This window comes from Hyla sarda, chromosome 9 (assembly GCF_029499605.1).
Source record: "Hyla sarda isolate aHylSar1 chromosome 9, aHylSar1.hap1, whole genome shotgun sequence".
Lineage (NCBI taxonomy): Eukaryota > Metazoa > Chordata > Amphibia > Anura > Hylidae > Hyla > Hyla sarda.
The window spans coordinates 160,938,879-160,957,085 of record NC_079197.1 but is presented as its reverse complement, the minus strand read 5'-3'; the positions used below and the strand labels follow the sequence as shown (position 1 = coordinate 160,957,085).

General features: G+C 41.0%; 2 protein-coding genes across 2 annotated transcripts; both read left to right on the top strand.

The window, feature by feature from the left end:
- The first annotated feature begins 206 nt into the window (after window positions 1-206).
- Window positions 207-1,103, top strand: LOC130291967 (olfactory receptor 5B12-like). Its single transcript, XM_056541399.1, has one exon. The coding sequence runs from the start codon at window positions 207-209 to the stop codon at window positions 1,101-1,103; it is 897 nt and encodes a 298-aa protein (XP_056397374.1).
- A 9,066-nt stretch (window positions 1,104-10,169) lies between these two features.
- Window positions 10,170-11,087, top strand: LOC130291966 (olfactory receptor 5B12-like). Its single transcript, XM_056541398.1, has one exon. The coding sequence runs from the start codon at window positions 10,170-10,172 to the stop codon at window positions 11,085-11,087; it is 918 nt and encodes a 305-aa protein (XP_056397373.1).
- The last annotated feature ends 7,120 nt before the right edge of the window (window positions 11,088-18,207 follow it).

The window sequence follows — 18,207 nt, the reverse complement described above, 5'->3', positions numbered from 1 at the left end:
GATGGGAGACCTGGGCAATGGGCAAGTTTTTCCCATACTAATACCAGCCCTGCCAGTTTCATCATGTGTGTGACAGCCACCAGGGATGACAGTTGTGGCTGTAGGCACATTATTGGTTAAGATTTCATCGTCTATTATTTGTTTGCTGTAGGTTCCATCAAAGTCCTTTCTTTATACCAATGAGAAATATGAAGGTAAATCAAACAATGATATATTTCATCATCAAGGGAATCTCTGATGTTCCTGAGCTCCAGGCTCCTATATTTGTTCTGGTTTTACTCATTTACCTCATCTCTCTTGTGGGGAATATGAGTCTTCTCCTCCTGGTCTGCCTGGACTCTCATCTTCACACTCCCATGTATTTCTTCCTTGCTAATTTGTCTATAGTGGACATGATGTCTCCCACTGTCACCTTACATAAGATCCTTCTAACGTTCATCACTGGAGATCACACAATGCTCTATCTGGCCTGTATGGTACAGTTATATATGTTTGCATCTGTTACAACACATGAACTTTTCATACTGACATCCATGAGCTATGATCGATATGTAGCTATTTGTAAACCATTGAATTATAATATTATCATGAACTTTAAGATATGTCTTCTGTTGGTCTTATTTTGTTGGATATTTGGTTTTACACAATATGCATCCTTCATCTGGTTTGTATCTAAGATCTCTTGTTTTATCACCAAGGTTATTGACCACTTCTGCTGTGACCTTGTCCCCATCATGGAAATTGCCTGCAGTGATCTAACAATATTGGAAAGAGTGTCTAATATACAGGGGTTGTTTGTCTATATCCTTATTCCATTTGTTCTCATTTTAGCATCATATATTTGTATTATTACAACCATAATGAAGATTCGTTCAAGTATTGGTAGAAGAAAAGCCTTCTACACGTGTTCCTCACACCTCACAGTCATCGGGCTGCTTTACACAACATTGATCCTTCAGTATCTTATACCAAGTAAAAGCTTAGGCTCCAAAAAAATGTTTTCTTTGTTTAACATGGCAGTTGTCCCCATGCTCAACCCATTTATATATAGTCTTAAGAATAAAGATGTCAAAGCAGCTTTAAGAAGGAGGATCGGGAAGTAAAATGGGAACGCATTCAATGTATCATTTTAGGAAGTGCCATCAAAATGAAGAAACAAGTCTAAATTGCTATATGTTTGGCCTCTTAAGGGTTGGGCAAATTGTTTCCCCTGAAGACATGAATATTTTTGGTTTTTGCCTGTTTGCATTCAGGATGTTATAACTTTAACTTTTGTTGATCGACAGAGGCTTAAAGGAGTACTCTGGGATATAAAAACTTATCCCTTATCCTAAGCTTGTTGGCCGCCACATTTTGCAGTGCTCAAAATGCTACATTTAGGAGATCCGGGGCCCTGTACAGGAGATCAATTAACAAACAAATTCTCTTATAGGATTACTCTGGGATATAAAAACTTCTGGGACCCCCGCAATCTGACACTTCTTCCCTAACCTTAGAATACATTTTTATATCCCGAGTACTCCTTTAAGTGAATTTGTTTGTAAAATATATATATACTGTATATACAGTGGGGGGAAAAGGTATTTAGTCAGCCACCAATTGTGCAAGATCTCCCACTTAAAAAGATAAGAGAGGCCTGTAATTTTCACCATAGGTATACCTCAACTATGAAAGACAGAATGAGAAAAAATAAAACCCATAAAATCACATTGTCTGATTTTTAAAGAATTTATTTGCAAATTATGGTGGAAAATAAATATTTGGGGAATAACAAAAGTGCATCTCAATACTTTGTTATATAACCTTGGTTGGCAATGACAGAGGTCAAACGTTTCTTTAAGTCTTCACAAGGTTTTCACACACTGTTGCTGGTATTTTGGCCCATTCCTCTATGCAGATGTCCTCTAGAGCAGTTATGTTTTGGGGCTGTCACTGGGCAACACAGACTTTCAAATCCCTCTAAAGGTTTTCTATGGGGTTGAGATCTGGAGACTTGCTAGGGTACTCCAGGACCTTGAAATGCTTCTTACAAAGCCACTCCTTTGTTGCCCCGGAGGGTGTGTTTGGGATCAGTGTCATGCTAAAAGACCCAGCCAAGTTTCATGTTCAATGCCCTTGCTGATGGAAAGGAGGTTTTCACTCAAAACCTCACAATACATGGCCCCATTTATTCTTTCCTTTACATGGATCAGTCGTCCTGGTCCCTTTGTAGAAAAACAGCCCCAAAGCATGATGTTTCCACCCCCATGCTTCACAGTAGGTATGGTGTTCTTTGGATGCAACTCAGCATTCTTTCTCCTTCAAATACGACGAGTTGAGTCTTTACCAAAAAGTTCTACTCTGGTTTCATCTGACCATATGACATTCTCCCAATACTCTTCTGGATCATCCAAATGCTCTCTAGCAAACTTCAGATGGGCCCGGACATGTACTGGCTTAAAAAGGGGAACACGTCTGGCACTGCATGATTTGAGTCCTTGGCGGCGTAGTGTGCTACTGATGGTAGCCTTTGTTTCTTTGGTCAAGGCTCTCTGCAGGTCCTTTACTAGTTCCCCCCGTGTGGTTCTCGGATTTTTGCTCACTGTTCTTGTGATAATTTTGACATTACAGAGTGAGATCTTGCGTGTAGCCCCAGATCGAGGGAGATTATCAGTGGTCTTGTATGTCTTCCATTTTCTAATAATTGCTCCCACAGCTGATTTCTTCACACAAAGTTGCCTGCCTATTGCAGATTCAGTCTTCCCAGCCTGGTGCTGGTCTACAATTTTGTTTCTGGTGTCCTTCAACAGCTCTTTGGTCTTGGCCATAGTGGAGTTTTGAGTGGGACTGTTTGAGGTTGTGGACAGGTGTCTTTTATACTGATAACAAGATCAAACAGGTGCCATTAATACAGGTAATGAGTGGACTGAGGAGACTCTTAACCCCTTAAGGACTCAGCCCATTTTGGCTTTAAAGAGGCACTGTCATTGTTATAAACTTTTCATATATTGCAGGACTCATTATAATATGACATTTCACAATATACATCTGTTTAAAAAAATTTAAATTTTCACCTGAAATTCAGGCTCAAAATAGCCGCCATTAGGGGTCGCCTGTCTTTTAGCCAGACAGACTAGTCTAGATTTTACAGCATACTGGATACCGGCCGTAAAGCATACTGGTATCCAGTATAGGAGATTTCTATTGAGTGTATGCAAAACTACAGATAAAGGATGTGTGGACATGCTGGGAGCTGTAGTTTTACAACAGCTAGAGGCAACACTGCTCTAACACAGTTATTTACAAACATTGCAGCTTCAGTTATTACTAAACTACAACTCCCAGCATGCTGAAATAGTCAAAGCTTTCTCGGACTCCTGAATGACAAAGAAGTTGATCAGACATTCAGGAGTCTGTAAAAGATGGGACACACATAGGGACAGCTATGCTGATTAACATCCAGCTTTACTAGGAGAAGATAAAACAGATAGAACATGTATTCATAAAAATGCTTTTATCTAAAAAAAAATCCTTGCACTAATTTTATAAAGATCTATTCTTATATTTCTACATTTTATCCTGTTATGAATTCACCATAATGTCTTCTGATTACTGCAGGCAAGCTCCAAGTATCTTCCTCTGACACATGACACAGCATAAAACCAGAGAGGAAAGGGTTACAGAGTAGAGAGCACTGATTGGCTGACTGCACAGGCTTGCTCCTGTGAGGGAGACAGACTGACACGCCCCCTCCAGCCTGCACAATGAAAAAGTAACTCACGAGCAGATAAATGCTTATATCTCTGGATATATAGGTCCGAGACACATAAAAATTATATGCACATGATCAGGATTGGGTCCTGAGTAACATATCCCCTTTTTCTTTTTTTTTTCACTATGACAGGTACGCTTTAAGGACTTTTATTTTACTTTATTTTTACTTTTTAGTTTTTTCCTCCTCGCCTTCAAAAAATCATAACTCTTTTATATTTTCATCCACAGACTAGTATGAGGGCTTGTTTTTTGCATGACCAGTTGTCCTTTGTAATGCCATCACTCACTTTACCATAAAATGTATGGTGCAACCAAAAAATACTGTTTGTGTGGGGAAATTAAAAAGAAAACCGCAATTTTGCCAATTTTGGAAGGTTTCGTTTTCACGCTGTACAATTTACAGTAAAAATGATATGTGTACTTCATTCTTTGGGTCAATACTTTACATACTTTTCTATTACTGTTGCGCTTTAAAAAAATTGCAAACTTTTTAGCCAAATTAGAACGTTGCCACTACAATGGTCCTCAAACCTGATTTTTTTTATGGAATACAAGGAGTGTATGGAAGGAGTTAATCTCTGTGATCAAGTGCTTAAACCATACAATGCCACACGCAAAATCAATAGGTACAAAAAGGTGGTGGTGTACATGGTCCAAATGGCATTGTACAATCCTTGTGTTTGGAACATTCCTTAAGTTCCAAAACAGGTCATCAAGGCCTTAGTATTTGGTGACCAGGAAGGTTTGAGCCTAGTACCTCTGGAACTGATGGTTCCCGTTATCTTACAAGGGCAATACTTTCTCCACACTGGAAAGAAGGGACGGTCCTAGAAAAGGAGGGACAGCATTTTCTAGTATCACTCCTGTTATGAGAAACCAGGCCTCTGCATAAACGAATGCTTCAAGGCTTAGCATACATCCATGGGGTATTATTTTCTGATTTACCCCATTCTTATTTTACCCCAATGTACTGTGTGCTGAACATGACCTGTGCAGCATAGTACAATGGTTTTGTGCTTTTCAGATGTGTTGGTGGCATTGTACATGAGCCATGCAGCATTGCACAATGCTCTTCAGATGCACTGGCCACACAGGGACATTCCTGAAGGGACATTCCCTAATATGTGGTGACCAAGAAGGGGCGCACCAAAGAACGTTGATCCAGAGATTTATTCTGATTGCCATATTTGGACTCGGAAAGGATTCCCCCCCCCCCCCCCTGATTTGGGGCACTTGGCATCTGCCTCATAAGAGTTTTTTGCTTTCCTCTGGATCAGTGTTTTTCAAGCGAGGTCCTCAAGTCCCTCCAACAGGCCATGTTTTCAGGATCTCCTTAGTCTTTCACAGTTGATATAATGGTGGTGATGCCTGATGCACTGACCATAATTATGTCCCCTGTGAAAGACTAAAGAAATCCTGAAAACATGACTTGTTTGGGGGACTTGAGGACCACATGTGGGAAACACTGCTCTGGTTGGATCAGCACAGTAGACATATAGGGGAGATTCCTAAAATATATGCTATGCAGACAATGTAAGTGATTGCAGTTACATCCAGTGATTCACAGGGGACGTCTTCTCTGATCAGAGCCATTCACTTTTCTTTTTTGTCTCCATCTGGTCTGGCCCTTCTTGGACACTTTTCCTGCCACAGATTCTGCCACAGAAGCATTTTAGGCTCCTATCTCCAACACAATCACCATCTATTTACAAATCCCCATCTGTATTGCCTCACAGAGTAGTAGTTCCCACTTTCTGTCCCCATTTAGTAATAGGCCCATCTGTACCCTCAAACTGCATTTAGGCCCCTCTGTGTCCCAATATAGTAGTTGGCCCACTCTTAGCCTCAATTAAGTAGTTAAGCCCCTCAGTGCCGCCATACAGCAGATAGGTTCCCTCTGTGTTCATATATAGTAGTTAGGTCCTCCCACTGCCATTATGTTCTACTAGGCTCCATACTGCCCCCATGTAGTTTCAGATTCAAATTATTGTAGTGGCCGGTCCTAACTGCCCATTGTACTCTCTACAAAGAGGAAACATTGAGCACCACCATATTTTTATGCAGACAATATCAATAATAAAAGAAATGTAAATGTTAGAATAATCCAGAAAAAAACTGAAAGAAGTGTAATGAGTCTCAATGGTCCTTAAAAAAGCAAAGGGATTAATTACAGTCAGAAAATATACTATATAAGACCTCAGTGCTCCCAATTGTAATCACAATATCACATCAATGGGCAGAACTGCACTCTAACTGTACGGTAACTGACTAATTCAACATTTGTACCTTAATATTTATATGAGGTCTAAAAAAAAGCTATACATGTGTATGCACGGGTGTGAACACATAGGTGTATATAAGATTGAATTCTAAATGTTTTTTGTAATATTTTCCAGGTATTATTCAAAACTGCAATTTGCATGCACTGTATAACATCACGCCTATCTTCACTGACCATGATATGTGAACTGAGGCTTTTGGGCACTGATGGAGAATCTGTAAAGAGTCCATCTACTGTCTTTATAATAGAGCTGGGGCAAAGGGGTCATTGGGCCCTGGTGTGATAGCCCTCACTTCAGCCCCTATAGTCACTGCTTTTCTCTCCTCTGAACTTTTCTCTTTCAAATTAAATATCTTATTTCTCTATACTTGCTTTGTATGATTTGTATGATTTTGTATATTTTGTATTAATCCAAAACACCAAAAATAAAAAAAGAACAATTTCGAAGGTATTTTACTGTTTGATATCTATAGTCATTTGCAAACCTGTATGACTCCAAAATAGAGTTATTAACTAATCTGTGTATGTGTAAGAGTTTAGCTAGGTAAAGACAGGCAAATAGCATGAAGCAGCTGCCAGAGACAGTGAGACAGTCGAAAGAAAGGTTTCTTCTGATCTTTATTGGCCAAAGGCACAGAAGTTTTGAAAATCTTGCTTCATGTGTTAACTTGCCCAGACAACACAGATGACTTACTACCAGCCACCCCAACAATCAATGTGTTATCTCTCAGGAAGTGAATGAGAGACCCCACTACCAACCTGTGTTTTCCCCAGACACCAGGGGATAGATTTATCCAAACCTGTCCAGAGGAAACTTTGACTTACTACCAGCCACCACAACAATAAATGTGTTATCTCTCATTACAGCTTATGTCCCATAGAGGATAGCAGAACTCTGTATTACAGCCTCAACCCCAGAAGGTCTATCCCCTCACAGCCTCTGTCAGTGTACATTGTGCAGAACCTTTATTAGACATGTAAGGAGAAGCTTCCAGCACCTGGGCTGACTGGGGCTGTATCATTAAACTGGACTTGTCAGGAAGGGAATGAGAGACCCCACTACCAACCTGTGTTTTCCACAGACACCAGGGGGGAGATTTGTCAAAACCTGTCCAGAGAAAAAGTTGCTGTGTTGTCCATGGCAACCAATAAGATCGCTTCTTTCATTTTGAAAAGGCCTCTGAACTTTCTCTGGACAGGTTTTAATAAATCTCCCTGTAGGAGTTTCATGTAATTGGTTGAATACTTTTTAATGAATAACTATGGTGAGTAAATACATATAGGGGGTTATTCATCAAGAGTGGTGTAGGTAAACATCTTTTTACCCCATTAATTCATGTGGAGGAAACTGTGTACCGGCACCAAATGTACTACACGGTGCAGGTCATGTGATGAATCTGGTGCTGATCACATTTCTTACTTCAGTACTTCACTTTGTATGGTCATTCCTCTGCAACTTTTTGTGCGACTTTTTATCCCGTGCGACAAAAAGTGTGACTTTTTAATAATGCTGTCAACAGTCAGTTGTGTAAGCCAAGTCAGGGCTGGTGTAGAATTGCGCCTAACTGAGCGCAGTTGCAACAAAAGATGCAACAAACTGAAAAGTCGCAATTCATGAATTCCTGACCGCTACATAATTTCAACTGAAATCAAGATTTGGTATGTTCCTTTAGAAAAACCTTCTAAAGCCAAAGTCACAATAAAAAGTCTCAAAACAGCATCTGTGACAAACTGTGAGACAAATGTACACCACAAAACCAGGGTAAAACCAATGATAAATTCCCCCCATAGAGCTTCTAACATGTAGCTAGAACTTCTCAATAAAGAATAAAAATCTAATTTTGTAGCTTCTAAAAAAGTAACTATTTTGTTAGTCAAAAATGATAATATTACTAAAATCTATACCCTGCTTGGTCTTCTTTGCTGATTTCTGTACAGGACCAGATAAAATAAACAGAGGTCTCTGAGCAAAACTTGTGAAGTCGCTCATCTCCATTCCAATGAGGAAGATGGGACATAACACTGCAATAATACTGTATAGTGATAATAATACCACCATACAGTGATACATTGGTTACATGCTGATTAAAAGTAGTGCGCTACAACGTATTGGGTCCTTCTGTTCATATGTTTATAACTGACATAGGAGAAGGTTTGGTAGCTACTGTTAGGTTTGCCTGCTTGACAATGACACAATGGTGTGCACCATGGTTTATATACCTGAAGGTATCCACAACATCCGCAACATTAAAACATTTAGCTGGTCAAAACAATGGAAACTGCACTTCAATTTTTTTTTATGTAAAATCTCTGCGCTAGTGAAGACTTCAGAAGAGAAGGACTTATTGGTAGGGATTCCTGACAGCCTTAAAATTAGTCAACAGTACAGCCAAGCGGTAGGGCAAACACGTTGACTGCTCGGCTGTATAGTCAGAGACTGATCTCCCGTTGTATGGAGCTCTAGTGAGTCCACATCTGGAATACTGTTAGCAAGTCTGGAGACCTCACCTACAAAAAGACATTAATAAAATAGAATAGGTCTGTCACGGGTAGCTCTGTGGCCAGAAATGCTGACTGCGAGCGCACTCCTGTCCGGCCGCCGGGTCTTCTCTCCTGTCCGTGTTTTAAAAGCCAGCGCACCTTTAATTGGTGCTTGTCTGTACTGACCCTATTAAACCCCACACTTCCTCCAGACCCTTGCCCGATCTTTGTGCCCTTGTGCCTTTGAGAAAGCGTTACCTGAATTTTGTCTAGTCTTACAATGTACCAGTTCCGCCTGCCTCGTTCCCTGACCACGCTCCTTTGCTACCTGCCCTCTGATCTTCTTGCTACGTCTCCTGAACTTGTTGCTGTGCCGCCTGCCGTGATCCTCTGCCTGTCCCAGACTACGAGTTTGCCTCATCCTTCAGTGCCACGCATCACCTCGGTTGCCTTAATGGATAAATCGTATCGGGGGTAGTGACATGGGAGCTGCCTGCCGCAGGAAGTCTATCCCGCTTTGCGGCGGGCTCTGGTGAAAACCAGCGGCTCCTTAGACTCCGCTCTCTGGTACGGCTCAAGCCATCATCCACACAAGGTACAGCGGATCCATATCTCCAGTGGTAACAGGGTCAAAAGATGGGCTACAGAAATGGGGGAAGATCTTAAAGGGGTACCTCTCCTGCTCTGATCAGTTTCTGACATGGACAGATGTGTCAGCAGAGAGCACTGTGGTCAGACTGGAAAGAACTACACAACTTCCTCTGAAGCGTACAGCAGCTAATAAGTATTGGAAGGATTAAGTTTTTTTCGTAGAAGTAATTTACAAATCAATATAATTTTCTACCACCAGTTGATTAGAAAAAAAGTTGTCCCACTGAAGTATCCCTTTAAGCATAAAACTTATCAGTAAATACTTAACTAAATAAACTAAACCTTAATATTATAGAAGAAAAATGGAAAAGGGGCATCGTCAAACCTTTAAAACGTAAAAGGGTTTATTGATGTTCAGAAGGGAAATGTTTAGATTTTTGCTTTGGTTGTTTTTTTTTTTTTTTTTTTTAAGTAGCAGAAGCTGAGGTTAGTTGGGGGAAGATAATAATAACAATAATAATAATAATAATAATAATTTTATTTATATAGCGCCAACAAATTCCCCAGCACTTTACAATTTTGGGGTACAAATAAAAGACAAGTATCAGACATGATAATACACACTAACTATTCAAACAGAAGGAGTGAGGGGCCTGCTCCTGAGAGCTTACAGACTATGAAAAATCTAAAATATTACTTTACTGAAAGAGTAGTAGATGCTTGAAACAAACTTACAGCAAATGTGGTTGGTAAATGTAAACCTGCCTTGGATACACACATATATATCATTCCTAAGATAACGATAAAGGGAAATTAAATAAGATAAAAGGTCAATTCAAAATGGCCAGGTGGTCTTTTTGTGCCATCAATCTTCTATGTTTCTGTAAGTTATATTACAGCCGGTTTCATTGTTTGTTTATAACCATCTCCTAGGCATGGAATTTGTAGAAGGTCTTGTGTAGTCAAGATGTGGTGGTGTCCCCGAAATAGTGGAGATCTAATAGTAAATTATATGTTTGCTGTAGGTGACATCTTAGCACTTTATTTATACCAAAAAAGAACCATGAATCCAAATCAGACAATAACATATTTCATTATAAAGGGGATATCTGATGATCCTGAGCTCCAGGCCCCTATATTTGTTCTGGTTTTACTCATTTATCTCATGTCTCTTGTCGGGAATATGAGTCTCCTCCTCCTGGTCTGTCTGGACTCTCATCTTCACACTCCCATGTATTTCTTCCTTTCTAACTTGTCTATAGTGGACATGATGTCTTCTACTGTCAACCTACATAAGACTCTTCTAACGTTCATCACTGGAGACAACACTGTGCCTTACATTAGCTGTATAGTACAATTCTATACATATTCATCCTTAACAGGAGATGAAATTTTCCTATTGACGGCCATGAGTTATGATCGCTATGTAGCCATTTGTAGGCCTCTGTATTATACCATTATTATGAACTTTAAAATACGCCTTCTATTGGCCTCATTTTGTTGGGTATTTGGTTTTTTACAATACATTCCATTCGTCTGGTTTGTATCTAAGATCTCTTGTTTCATCACCAATGTACTTGACCACTTCTGCTGTGACCTTGTCCCCATAATGGAAATTGCCTGCAGTGATATCACAATATTGCAAAGAGTTTCCAATACACAAGGGTTTATGGTATTTATCATTATTCCATGTTTTCTCACTTTAACATCTTATATCTTTATAATTAGATCCATAATAAAGATACGTTCCAGTATTGGTAGAAGAAAAGCCTTCTACACGTGTTCTTCACACCTCACAGTCATCGTGCTGCTTTATACAACATTGATCTGTCAATATATTGTACCAGGCAATCTATTAGGTTCCAAAAAAATGTTTTCTTTGTTTAACATGGCTCTTATTCCAGTGCTCAATCCATTTATATATAGTCTTAAGAACAAAGATGTCAAAGCAGCTTTTAGAAGGAGGATCGGGAATTGTTAAGTGAACACATTCTGCTTTAGTATGACAGGCAGGGTTATCAGAATATAATTTAAGAAAAAAGTGTAACTTACTATATGTTAATCTATTCAATTACTGGGCAATTTTTGTTTCCTGGAATAAAACCTATGTAACATGTCCGGTGATTGTGGCTTGGATGGTTCAAGGGGTAGTGTTAGTTTAGCTCCTTCTCTGGACAGTTCCTGACACGGACAGAGGTGTCAGGGGGAAGCACTGTTGTCAGACAGAGAAGAACAGCTCAACTTCCTCTGAAGCATACAGCAGCTGATAAGTACTGAAAGGTTTAAGATTTTTTAATAGAAGTAATTAATAGAAGTAATTAACAAATCTGTTTAACTTTGTGGCACCAGTTGATTTAAAAAAAAAATTCCACTGGAGTACCCCTTTAAAACAATAAAATGGGAAATACCGGAGAAACAACTGCTGAATGTCAGGAAATACTGTACAACTTCTTATATGTCGTTTAGGTGTCCCAGTATAGCTGTTTCGGCTGCTTTCCATTAAAAATTGTCAGGGGCAGTTTATAAAGGTTTGCTGGATGCAAAATGTATTTATCAGGTATTGGAAAATCTATAAAATGTGTTTTTGTGCATGGCACTTTAACATCAGCTGCGACATTCATTTTCTGTCTGCTCCTCCACCTGTGATATTGTTTACCACAAGGTACCATGCTGTAAACACACCTTATTTTTCCTAAATGTCCCAAAAAAGATATGTGTGTACATCACACAAAAGAATGCTGAAGCCAGCACAATTTGTGATAACACTATATTAGTAAGTAATATATCTTGGGGTGATAGTATATTTTAAAAATAAAAAATCAGAAACTGGAATACCCCTTTAATCTAATGCATACAATAAGGTCTTGCAAAGTTCTAAGGGCTAATATTTCTTACATTTCTGGCAGTAGTTCCTGTTTTTGCTAGGCTTACATACATATAGGCTACATGTAACCTACTTAACCCCTTAAGGACATAGCATTTTTCTGTTTTGCACTTTCGTTTTTTCCTCCTTACTTTTTAAAAATCATAACCCTTACAATTTTTCACCTAAAAATCCATATGAGGGCTTATTTTTTGCGCCACCAATTCTACTTTGTAAGGACATCAGTCATTCTACACAAAGATCTTCAGCAAAAGGGAATGAAAAATCATTGTGCGACAATGTTTTTGCATGTTTTGCATGTTTTGGGGGCTTCTGTTTCTACAAAGTACGTTTTTCTGTAAAAATGACACCTTATCTTTATTCTGTAGGTCCATAAGATTAAAATGATACCCTTTTTATATAGGTTTGATTTTGTTCTGAAAATAATTATAACTACATGCAGGAAAATGTATACCTTTAAAATTGTAATCTTCTGACTCCTAGAACTTTTTCATTTTTCCACGTACGAGGTGGTATGAGATCTCAATTTTTTGTCGGTACCATTTTTGTTCTGATCTGACTTTTTGATCGCTTTTTATTCATTTTTTATGGTATAAAAAGTTACCAAAAGAAAGCAATTTTGTACTTTGGAATTTTTTTGCGCGTACACCATTGACCGTGTAATTTAATTAACAATATATGGGAAAGGGGGGTGATTTTAACTTTTATTAGGAAAGGGGTTAAATCATCTTTATTAACTTTTTTTTTCACTTTTTTTTTAAATCAGCTGGTGCATGAAAATAAAAAAATGTGTAAATTGTTTCTATTAAAAAATCTTATTCCTTCCAGTACTTATCAGTTGCTGTGTGTGCGGTGTCCTGGTACAGGACATGGTCCTGTATTCTCTAGGTCCCCTCCAGAAGAGTCCCTGCAGTTCTTAGGGCTCTCCTGCAGGGCTCACCCCTTGCTCACCTTCTGTTAATGTATTGTAAATGTGTTGTGTACATATTGTTCATTACAAATAAAGTTGTACAAATGTATAGAGGTTAGTCATGTGAACCCCTGTCATGTGACACTGTGCCAGAGTGCCATGGGCACAGGAACCACAGGCTTAGCAACCAATGGGCTTAAGTCCAGCCCCCTTAGTATATAAGGGGCTGTAGTCTCTCAGTTAGCTCTCTTGTTCCTGCACTCTCTTGTCTCTCTTATCTCCTGTATTTCAGCCAAGCACAATACCTGTACTATCTAAATTCATCTCAGCTAGGCCAAAGCCTAAAGAACCTGCAGCCACTTCAAAACGTGAGTTATCAAGCTCTATCTACAATTCTAGTGACTACTACTCAACTCAAGAATAATATTAGTAGCACAGTGGCCTGCATAGATATTCTCAATACTACAAGTCCCAGCAAGCCTGCGAGGTATCCTGTGTCCCAGTTGCCTCTAGAGAAACTGCATAACTGTAAAGACTGTTTCTTAAGAATTACAAGTAAAAGTTTCAGTTCTTGTATAATTCCTGCTGTGGACATTCCTTTATTGAAAACCGTTTTGGGTTGGTTGACGGCATTTACCATACCGGAATAACCGCATCCTGGTGTCACAAACTTTAAGGGGTTAACAACATCTTTCCCCCCAGGGTTAATACCACCAGACCCTGCTACACTATAGCAACACCCTAGCTCACCTCATATGCTCCAGAGGAAGTTGTGTAGTTCTTTTCAGTCTGACCACAGTGCTTTCTGCTGACACTCTTTTTTATTATAAAAGTACAAAACTTATACAAAAACACAAAACAAGCTTAACCAGCTATAACATAAATAAGAAATATACTGGTACCAAAGAACAAAAACAAAACCCTGCCTAACCGGCCAGCCCAGCTTTACAAAAACCTAAAATATGCCAACCCACCTAACCGAACCAAACAACACACTCACACACATACCATAAATGAACATAAAAATAGCACTTGGCTTATCAAAATATGAAAATAAAATTTAGCACTACCTGGCTACAACTCAAAACCATCCATATTCGGGAAACACAACAAGAAAAAAAAAAAGAAAAAAAATAAATAAATAAATAAAGCACAACTTGGCTTAGCAAAATATAAACATAAACATAAAATTTAGCACTACCTGGCTACAAAAAAAATAAAAATAAAAATAAAAAATAAATAAATAAATAAATAAAAATAAATAAAAAATAAAAATTAGACCAAAAAAACTCAAATAAACAATGTAACGACATAATAAACTCAAATTAACCACGTAACTGAATAACTGGTCCAACTGCCATAACTACTGTAATGCTGTAATATTTTATATATATATATATATATATATATATATATATATATATATATATAAACAATATACATACAAAATCACATGAACATAATAATATAGTATTTCATTAAAAATAAATATATATACACTACAGAAAACCTACAAAAACAATAGAAAACCCTACCAAAATCCCTAGACTAAAACTGTACCCTCTCCCACACCACCCCTCCTGCACATGGGTCAGAGTCCATACCGTTCGTACACAAAGTCCTGTCCCTAACTGACCCATGCCAGGTCCCCAAAAGAAAAGCAAAAGCAAAACCACCACCCACAAATACACCCTTCCCACCTAGCACTCCTCCCAACCAACTTACACACAAACTTATACATACTAACATATACACACTGAACCAAAGCTACCTTAGTTTTGGTCGCCTGTAAGCCCTTCATACCATATCAGCTTAAAACAAAACAAAAAGCTAGCGTGCACATGCATTAGCCCACCACCAGGAAGAAGGATGGCAGACCTGATACATGAAAATAATTTTAAACTCTTTCCCTAACTCCCCCCTACAATTTTCCCTCATTCTATCCCTCCATTAAAACTGACCCTGCTCTCACCCTATCACTATCCCTATAACACTGCCCCTAACCAAAATAAAGGTACTCTACCTAAAAAGGTCTAGTACCTAGGGCACATTAAAAGAAAAACCTCTCCACAGGAGAGAAGCCCTACTGGTACCAATACTGCCATACTCCAAAGACCTGATCTTCCCGAGGTCACCGGTGATGTTCCTACAGACCTCCACCTCTGAGAGGATTTTCTGCTGGGTCGACACTAAACACCGTGCATTCCACGTCTAGTACCTAACCACTAAACTAACTAAGAATAAAGTGCCCCGATCTCGGCCACCCAGGTTCCTGAATGCCCCATAAGCCCACTCCGGATAGGTTAGGCCAGCAAGTTGGAAGCACCCACTCTGTTGTAAACCTCTATATTAAAGGGATAATGAAGCAGGAAGTGGTCCATGCTTTCCAGCGTGTCCCCGCACTCTTCTCGGGGACATCCCCGGTTATCAGAGTTCCTGCACTTCAGGTTGTCCCTTACATATAGCTTCCCCTGAAAGCAGCGCCAGGCCAAGTCCCAAAACTTCTGGGGGATCCTTTTCATGTTTAAAAGGTACAACCCCACCCTCAGATCCCGACCTGGGCAGTCCCTGAGCGCCAGAGGCTTCTGGAAATGGGTCAACAGAACCCGTTTGTCAAGGAACTTCCTTGACTGGGTCCTGATCTCCCACACTCCCAGACCCCACCGACGTATCGCCTTCAGAGTCGGGGTAGCGTAAGCCGGAAGATATCCATGGGGCGTACGGAGGTCCTTCACTTGCCCTCCTCTCTCCCATTCCTGGAAGAAAGGCTGAAACCATTCCCTGCAGGAGAGTACCCACGGAGGAGCCCTCTCTTTCCAGAGGTTTGCAATGTTAACTTTCAAGAAGGTGTTCATAAGGAACACCACAGGGTTTACCATAGATAAACCCCCTAGTCTCCTTGTGCGGTACGTAACCTCCCTCTTGACTAGGTTCATCCTGTCCCCCATAACAGTTGGAAAAACAGGCTGTAGATCCTAGTGTAGTAAGCCTCTGGCAAGATACATACGCTGCCCAGATAGATAAACAAGGGGAGCAGGTACGATTTGATCAGGTGTACCCTTTCCCTGAGGGTCATAGACCAACCCTTCCCAGTTTTTGGTGGGATAATCATCCTGGCCGAATGTGATGCCTAAGACTTTTGCTGATTCTTGGGGCCCTGGAAGGGTGTCCGGGAGATCAAACGTGGGATCCCCCCTCCCAGCCAGAGACTCTCACACTTATCCCGGTTGATCTTAGACCCGGATGCCTCCGAGTAGCGATCCACCTCCGACATCACCACATCGTCCTCCTCTCTCGAGGAGACGAAAATAGTGACATCGTCAGCGTATGCCACCACACTCTGGGTGACATCCAGCTCCGCCAGACTCATCCCGACTCCCGCCAACGGCCCACAATCTACCCTCCGGACGAAGGGATCGATTGCGAACACGTATAAAAGCAGGCTCAAAGGACAACCCTGACGGACTCCGGACCCCACCTCAAAAGAGCGGCCAGACCAACCGTTCACCAGCGGGAAACTCTCTGCCCCTGCATACAAGATCTTAAGCCAATTAACAAAAGTACTCGGTAAGCCATATCTCAGGAGGACGGACCAGAGGTACTCGTGGTTCACCCGATCAAACGCCTTGGCCTGATCCAGGGACAGCAAGTACCCCTTCCAGAAACCCGCACTACTCCGCTCCACTGCCTCCCTGACACTAAGGACAGCACTTAAGGTGCTTCGGCCTGGAACAGAGCAGTGCTGAGTCCCCGAAAGGAGCCGGGGTGCAAACTTCACCAGCCGATTAAACAGTATCTTGGCCAGAAGCTTCCTGTCCGTATTGAGAAGAGCTATGGGCCTCCAATTCTCAATTCGGCTGGGATCTTTACCCTTTGAGAGAAGAATCAGGGCTGACCTCCTCATTGACTTCGGCAGAGTGCCCGAGGAGAGACACTCATTGAATACCTCAGTTAAGAGGGGAGCTAAAGACTCCTTAAAGGTCCTGTACCACTCGGATGTTAAGCCATCCGTACCTGGCGACTTCTTAGGGGCGAGCCCCTCGATCGCCAGTCTCACTTCCTCTTCCCTGATTTCTTCTGCCAAAATATCAAGAGAGGGGTCTACCCCTGGCTCAGGAATGGTTTCAGCCAGGAAAGCCGACATCCTGTCTCGATCTAGATCCTTCCTTCCCAAGAGGTGAGAGTAGAAGGATCTGACGACCTCCAAGATCCCTGATCTGGACCGATTCAGAGATCCCGTACTATCAATCAGTCCTGAAATGACTTTACTACTCACTGACATCTTACAGTTTCTGTAAGGGTTGGGCGAGCGGTACTTCCCGAAATCCCTCTCAAAAACCAAAGATGCATGCCTATCGTACTTACACCCCATCAGCAAGGATTTCACTCTGGAGATATCCTCTCGGCTACCTCCAGTCGAGACGAGAAGCTCGAGTTTCCTCCTCAGACCCTGATACAAGCGGTACCTGTTCAGGGACCTGAGGCTCGAGAGCTGGCGGAAGAACCCCGCAACCCGCTTCTTGAATATCTCCCACCACTCTGACTTACTACTACATAGGTCCAGTAAAGGTACCTGACTCTGAAGAAAATCCTCAAAGGACTGTCTTATCTCCGCTTCCTCCAGGAGGGACGAATTCAGCTTCCAATAACCTTTTCCCATCCGGGGGGTCTCTGAAAAATTCAGGGAAAACAAAATCATACAGTGGTCGGAGAACTCCACCTCAACCACGGACACTGCGGAAGAGACGGATTCCTCCTTTAAATAAAACCTATCTATCCTAGACCTGCGACTACCTTGATGATAGGTTCCGGATGTGGGCATCCTCCAGGTGAGCTTCTCTAGCTATGCTAATCAGTGCCACACTATCGCAAGTCAGTGGACCATTGGAGCCTCTCCTATCTTGGGACCTCGTGACATTATTGAAGTCCCCTCCAAAGATCACTTGCCGACTCGTAAAAAGAAAGGGCTTAATCCTCATAAAGAGATCTTTACGGCCCCTCTTAGTTTGCGGGGCATAGATGTTAATGAGCCGGAGCTCTTGTCCCTTCATGAAGACATCTAAGATCAGGCACCTCCCCATTTCTAATTCAATAACCCGTCGGCATTCAACAGGAGCGGTAAAAAGGACCGCCACCCCACTATACGGCTCAGCCGCAAGAGACCAGTGGGAGGGACCGCGCCTCCACTCTCTTCTGGCTTTTACCAGAGAGGCTAGATCTGACAACCTGGTCTCCTGTAAAAAGAAAATGTCAGCTTCAACACGGCCGAGAAAATCAAATCTAAAAAGCAAATCTAGCCGTATCCGA

What these genes read in the sequence shown, in the direction of transcription:
- LOC130291966 (XM_056541398.1), top strand. Translation starts at nt 10,170, where the DNA reads ATGAATCCAAATCAGACAATAACATATTTCATTATAAAGGGGATATCT.
- LOC130291967 (XM_056541399.1), top strand. Translation starts at nt 207, where the DNA reads ATGATATATTTCATCATCAAGGGAATCTCTGATGTTCCTGAGCTCCAG.